The sequence below is a fragment of the Crocodylus porosus genome, unplaced genomic scaffold (assembly GCF_001723895.1).
Source record: "Crocodylus porosus isolate Cpor-Errol unplaced genomic scaffold, CroPor_comp1, whole genome shotgun sequence".
In the NCBI taxonomy this organism is placed as follows: domain Eukaryota; kingdom Metazoa; phylum Chordata; order Crocodylia; family Crocodylidae; genus Crocodylus; species Crocodylus porosus.
In genome coordinates this window covers 38,599,921-38,606,971 of record NW_017728907.1, presented here as the reverse complement: position 1 = coordinate 38,606,971, position 7,051 = coordinate 38,599,921, and the positions used below count along the sequence as shown (strand labels likewise).

The 7,051-nt window shown below is 43.0% G+C and overlaps 1 protein-coding gene across 1 annotated transcript in view; it reads right to left on the bottom strand.

Annotated features, from left to right (window-relative positions):
* Positions 1 to 5,803, bottom strand: part of LOC109307346 (uricase-like) — a 52,451-nt gene extending 46,648 nt beyond the window's left edge. Inside the window, exon 1 of the mRNA XM_019531186.1 lies at positions 5,752 to 5,803. Within this exon, the coding sequence (XP_019386731.1) occupies positions 5,752 to 5,769 (18 nt within the window). The 5' untranslated portion in view covers positions 5,770 to 5,803. The remainder of the gene's footprint in view (positions 1 to 5,751) is intronic.
* Between the last annotated feature and the right edge of the window lie 1,248 nt (positions 5,804 to 7,051).

Genomic DNA, 7,051 nt, shown 5'->3' with positions numbered 1-7,051 from the left:
CCCTTTCTGCCTCCATGCTCTCAAGAAGGGAGTTTCCCATTCTATAAGTGTGCTGCTGGTTTCTGCTGCCTAAGTGTAGCACCCTGCACTTGTCAGTATTGGGGCCACCCAGGAACAGGCTGGCTTGCCCCTGGGGCAGTGCACAGAGGTGGGAGGAGGGTGGTTGGTTGCTCTGGTGGCTGGATGGAGCTAGACTGTTCTCAGTGGTAGCAGAACAACAGAACAAGGAGCATGGGTCTCAGTTTGCAGCAAGGGAAGTTTAGATTAGATGTTAGGAAAATTTTCTCCCAGAAGGGTAGTAAAGCACTGGAACAGGCTACCCACAGGGGGTGTGAAATCTCCATCCAGGCAGACAAAGCCTGGGCCGTGATATATAGTTGGGGTTGGTCCTGGTTTAGGCAAAATGTTGGACTAGATGACTTCCTGAGGTCCTTTCCAACCCTAAGTTTCCATGATTCTGTGATTTTAAGACAGGTACTGTACTGGTGGCTTTTGGAGATAGCAGTTGTTTGTGCTGGGAGAGGGTGGTTAAGTAAAGGGTGCTAAGGGCAATTGAAAGAGATGGGAGGCTAAAGTAAGTCAATGGCATGAAAACCAAAACCCTAGAATTTAACATTAATGGGTTTGCTTTTGAAGAAAAACAGCACTGATGCCTTTTTAGAGCCCGTTTTAAAATGCAGCCCTGACTATGGAGTCGCTACCAGGTGTTTCCATAAAACCCAAACTACAGGAAACCATAACAAAGGAAACATTCAGCAATGTGCTGCAGAGCTTCATGGGAACTCCTGGCATCCATTTTGTTGTCAAATGGAAAGGAGCTCCCTGCTTGTTTGGGACTCATCACTTCTCCAGGTGGTGCCATTTCATCCCTGCTGACTGCGACTCATTGCTGAGGCTTGTAGCAGTATTCAGACACAAGGAATCTCCTCTGAAATGTACCCGAGTTACTTTACAATATCTCCGGAGTGTAACTGAGACCCCTCTCCAGATTTTCCCACCACTTCTAACCACACAAATCAAACTCTCTGCTATGCCAGCAGCACACCTACTAATCTTCATGTCCAAAGAAGAAGAGTTTCCAGTGAGCAATGCTTAAAACAAATTTGTTTGCTAAGCTCTTGATTCTTCTCAGCAAAGTTGTGGTTATGATAAGAGAAAGGGCAAATAAATTAATGGATTCACCTGAAGTGCATAAATACCTCTGGCTCCCAAGGTTTGTGTAAAGCTAAGAAAGAACAGCTGTGTGAATGTCTTTTGTTTAGATGTTGCTATAAATCACTGGAGTCATTATCATTGCTCTATAATTATTTCCAGAAAAACCTACACCCTTATATTAATGTGTATGAATTATTGTGTGAATCTGATTATACCTTTATTTTTAGATACAAGAAAAAATACCTCACTGGGTACTCAGCACAGCAATTGCATTTAAAAGCATGAAGCTGTCAGTATTGGGGAGGGGTATGGGACAGGTTCAGCAGCTAGAGGCAGAGCATGGCTGACACTCTGACCTCATTTGAGAGAAATTTCCCACAAGTGATCAGCAGAAGCTAGTTTGTAACTGGACACATCTACATGAGATGCTACTGCGCAGTGGTTACTGTGGATTTATTTAGTACTTGTATAAGCAAGTACTAAATAAATCCACAGTAACCAGAGTTACTGTGCAGTAGTGCTGGTGAACATGTTTTAAGTGACATTACTGTGCAGTAGGCTAATACTACTGCGCAGTAGCATGTAAGTACTGTTAGTGCTGTGATGCACTGCTATGCAGTAATATTTGGTTACTGTGCAGTCACCACCTTGTGTAGACATGTGCACTGTGTCCAAAGCCTGATGAAGGACTCATTTTTTCACAACAGCCTACCTATGACGCCAGACCTAAAGGCCAGATTTCATCTTAGATACAGAAAGAAAAAGAAAGAGACAAGAAACAGAAAGCAAAAATGAAAAGCAAGATGTAACAAAACCTAACAGCAGAAAGCAAAGTCTATTCCAGGAATAAATGTGCTATTCCAAATAGCAATTTGGAAGCTCTCAGAACCTCCCAGAATCTGGCAAGAATATATACCTTTAAAATACACTACATAGAGCAACCAGAAGCATTTAAGATGCATTCAACTGCATGCATGAGCTAAGTTTGATATTTCTTTTTTTTAATTATGATATTTTAATTGATTTTAATTAAGTGTAAAAATGTTCTGTAGTTATATGTGAATATAATATATAAGGTATATTTGACGTGCTTATTATTTTCAAAAGTTAAATTCTTTTTGTTAATATTTAAAATATGAATAAGGAAAAATATCCCTCTTCTTCACAGAAGCTTGTATTTTGTCTAAGTGACTTCACTAAATCCTATTGATGTTGGCTTGACTTTAGATAGATTTATTAATATGCTGACCCAAAATTTACACCCAAGACTGTGTCTTGGAAGATGAATGAAGGTAAGAAATGTGCTTCTATGCTACTGATTATGTTGCCTTGTTGGCACATGTGTGTTCAAGCAGACTTTGACCAAGAACATACTCGTACAACATACCTCACTGGGAGGGATGTGCCTCCCTTGAAACCCCAATTTGCCTCCCGCATCAGCATGTTTCCTGTAAGTTGGTCAGGTCACAAAAGTTGGTGCAAGGTCCTGGGCTAATAGATCGTTTAAAGGTTCTAGAGTTACTTGGATTTTCTCATCCCTCATGTTTCAACTTTGTCCTACAATGTGCCACAGACTAAGACTTGGAAGGCTGAGACGCAGTTCAAGTGTGCTGTATCGCAGTCAAACAGGCAAATGGTTCCTCTATTGTCCAATACAAATAATATAAAAGGAATGAAAGCAATTGGGTCCAATACAAATTCAAAGTTGTAAAAATCTATATAGAGTCTAAAAGAAAATGACATCATATCCATCGGAGTTTCAGATTTCTTTCTCACTACTGTCCCCTCTGTCCCTTTTGGGGCAGTTGTACAGACTGAGGATGAAAAAAACCCACTAAACTATCCAGTCAGGGAAAAGGGGAGCAAAGTGACATGTGGATAAAGCTGCATCACTGACAGAGAAGGAAAATGGGCATTTTTGTGGAATTATATAAGACAAGCAGACTTGCATTGCATCTTGAAAATGCATGCGTGATTTAATATTATCTGCTTCCTAGCTTCTAACAAGATCTAGCAGGCTAAGTTGTTCTCAGCAGTGGTGATGAAGTGCATAGACAGAAATTTTTGTTCAGAAAATTCTGTTTAAAAATTAGTTCTTCTTTCAATGATTTTGGAGCCAGATTTTCAGAAATGTTAGGCATTCAAGTAGTGCTGACAAATGCACTTCTAATTTGCACAAAAAGCTACCATAACAGCACATGCAAATATGTTAGCTGTTGTCACAATTGTGATGTTTGTGCCTTAGAAGTACCTGTCTTGTAGACTGTGATTGTACAGCTGAGATCTGCATCGTTCCCTTCTTCTAACCCCTATGATCTCTTGCACCTCAAAGTAAGTGGGATTTACAAGGTGACAGAGATGGATCTGGCTGTTTTGTTTCAGTCCTGTTGCTATTAGTTGTAGGGAACATAAAAAACACAATTGAAGAGATGATAGAAGCAATTAGTGCAATTAGACGCTCATATATGGGATGATGTCATGATGTACACATGACAAGTATTTCCCTTTGTGTGATTTAATGGCATCACAAATTACAGCTACATGAGTTTTGGGGGTTTTAAATGAGTTTGCATTGTTGCATCCAGATGCAGTTTAGTTTGCAACTTGGAACATTGCAGCCATTAGTCAGTTCGCTCCCTGGCTATGGGAGAGGTGGGCAGGCTCTGCAGAAAAAAAGCATCAGGCCTCTCGCCACTTCTGCCTTTAGCAGGCTCCTGCAGCCAGCAGGACACTTGGTGCCACCCAAGGCTGGCTTGCCCCTGGGGCAGTGCACAGAGGTGGCAGGAGGGTGGCTGGCTGTTCTGGTGACTAGAGAAAGTGGTGGGGACAGTGCATGGGGCATAGGGCTGCCCAGTTGGGCTGCTAGCTTTCCCAAGCCCACCCGGGTTTCCAGCACCCTGTGCACCATCCCTGCCACCTTCTCTGACCACCAAAACACCCAGCCGCACTCCTGCTGCCTCCCCATGCTGCCCCAGGGGCAAGCCAGCCCATTCCTGATCAGTCCCAGGTGTCCTGCCAGCTAAAGGCAGCGAGCGGCCCAGTCCTTTTTTTCTGTGGAGTCTGCCTGCCTCTCCTATGGCCGGGGGGTGAGCTGAAAGATTAACAGCAAGATTAATGGGAGAGGTAGGCAGGCTCCACCAAAAAAAAAAAGGATCGGGCCCCTCGTTGCCTTCTGCCTTCAGCAGGCACCTGAGGTTGCAAGGACAATCGTGTATATACAGTGATGGAAAAATGAACCCCACCATTTCAGTTAAACACTCACCGTTTCAATTCAGGGGCATAGGATGCAGCCCTAAGAACTAAGTCCCTGTCACATGTACATAGTTCACAGATGTCCAAACACGCCTGCTTTCCTCATCAGTGAAGCTAACTGTCAAAAGAGGTGAGACACTGAGGAAACAGGACTAAAGAGATTTTGTGCCAGGAATGGAGTGGAGTCAAGAATACAAAGGAGGCAGGAAAGAAGACAAGTGAAAGAGGGAAGGAAGCAAGGTGGATGAACAAGAACAGTCTGAGGAGGAGGAGGTGGGAGTGAGCAAGGTCACAGAGTATGGAATGGCCGTGGGGACGCAGAGATGAGCACGAGTAAAGAGACCAACAAGAGAACGGGAAGCCTGCAGCGGGAAATGAATCCAGAGAAAGAGTAAAGAAAACAGGAAGGTAATAAGACCCTGGGGGACTAGAAAATTGGGAGTGAAGAAGTGAGAGGAAGCAAAGGCAGGAGACCTATGGGGAAAGGCTGAATGCACTGCAGCGTGGAGGTGAAGAAGGAGATTTAGGTGCCGTGGCACAGAATGGATCAATAGAAGGAGAAACACCTGGCGTGCAGTTTCTGTACTCTTCCTTCCATGCAACTCACAGCACGTTGCAAAGAGAGTAAGTACCATTCATCCCATCTTACAGAGAGAAAAACTGATTCACAATGAAGTTTAAATGAAAAACACAGACTGAAGTAACCTACCCAAGTTAGTGAAACAACAAAAGAAAATGAACTGAGGTTGAAATAAAAATGTCTAAGAAACTATCCAAATCTTCCCTCCTCAATCTAAAAGCACCAAGCAAAATTGAAATCAGGTATCTGTAACTATATAGAAAAGGAGAGGACAGTAACACAACTTAAACAGTAACAGAAAACAATTAAATATAAATAACTTATTTTTGGCCCAAAAGTTAAAAAATAAGCAGCTACAAAATCTCAACAACCTTAAAAGTGCAGTAAAAACAGTTAATTTTAAATAAACATTTCCAATTGTGTTTGCACTTGATGACACAGTAGAGACTAACTTCATTCATTCTTGATGGCCTGATACAAATGCAGAAAGAAAATAAAAGCACACCCCGCTGGGTCCTTTAAATCCATTCTTTTTAGTATGATTATTAATGTGTGTTTGTAACAGATGCCTTTCAACAGATAAACATCAAAACTAATTTATAAACCCTCTTTTTTTAGGTTTTACTTCATTTTATCTCATCTTTCAAACTGACACACATTCTTTTCCACTAGGTTTTGGATGCTAAACAAGGCAGACTTAGCTTCAAATCATTGTTTCTCACCGCGTGGCTTAAAATTAGTAAGTAGCCTATGTTAAAATTTACCGACTGTTGTTGACTCATGGTAGCTTGCTGGCTTGTTACCTCCCTTTCTGGATCCCTCAGAAGAGTAGCACCAGCTACAGAAGCTGCTGCTCTATAAATGACAGAGCTGCTGCTCTATCTTCATGTCAGAGGAGGAGCAAAGATTGAGGGGGTGGCCTTGAAAATGTAGATATTTCACAATTAATTGGTAGGATAGCAGTTTTTTTTCTGCCCTGGGCAAAACTTTAATAAAGGAATATATCCACAGAAACAAAGAATACTACAGCAAACACAGAAAAGGGGGTGACTGACTCCCCATTGGAGTCAGTGGGAATTTTTCTTCTGTTTTAATGGGAACAACACTTCATAAATGAAGCAGTCATTAATAAAAATGCAAACATGAAATCCTAGCCCCATTGTGGTCCATGGCGTGATTACTGCGCTCACAGAATGCAGGGGGCAATCCGGAAGGAGAGGAAGCCACCTCATCGTGTTGTGTCTGCTAAACCTCAGCTCATATGTGAGGCCAGTCCATGGCACTGCCATACTGGTTACTAAGAAGAACAGCTAAGGATAGGCTGGAAGAACTGGAATGATATAGTAAAGAGTAGAGAGGACTGAGGAAAGATCTGATACGTTTTCAAATACAAATAGGCTTGTTACAAAGAGAACGGTGATTCAATTTTCTTCAGTGTGCACAGAGGATAGGAAAAGAAGACATGGGCTCACAGGTAAGAAGGCAGGATAGTTTAGATAGTAAGAAGACCTTTTCCCTATGAAGGTGGTTAAGCACTGAATTGGATTACTAGAGAGATAGTGCAAGTTAGACATCAGCTGGTTAAGCAGGAGGTCAGACTAGATGACTTTGTTGAGTTCTTTCCAGCCCTATTTTCCTATGACTGGCCCTGTCAGATGTGCAGGCAGACTCGTGGGGCAGCCCCCCTGTGCTGAGTCTGCAGCGGGGGGCACATTTTGCCACAGAAGACTGGCCCTGAAGAATGAAGCCTTTGGTTGTTCAGTGGATCCTGAGTAAATGGTGACCAAGGACAATTGCTTCTTCTACTCCCTTTCATATCTCTGCCTTTGGGTCTTTTCACCCTTAGTTTCCTTGGTTCTGGTGATGGGGAGATTGGTAGGATAGCCACCTCCCTGCTGGGCCCCCTCGGGCCCCGGGGGAGGCACATCTGGGCCACGGGTTAACGAGGATTTAGTTAGGGAGCTTCTGGAGGGGTTGGACATATTCAAGTCAGCCGGCCCGGATGATCTCCACCCTAGAGTTCTAAAGGAACTGGCCGAGGTCATTGCAAGTCCCCTGGCACGG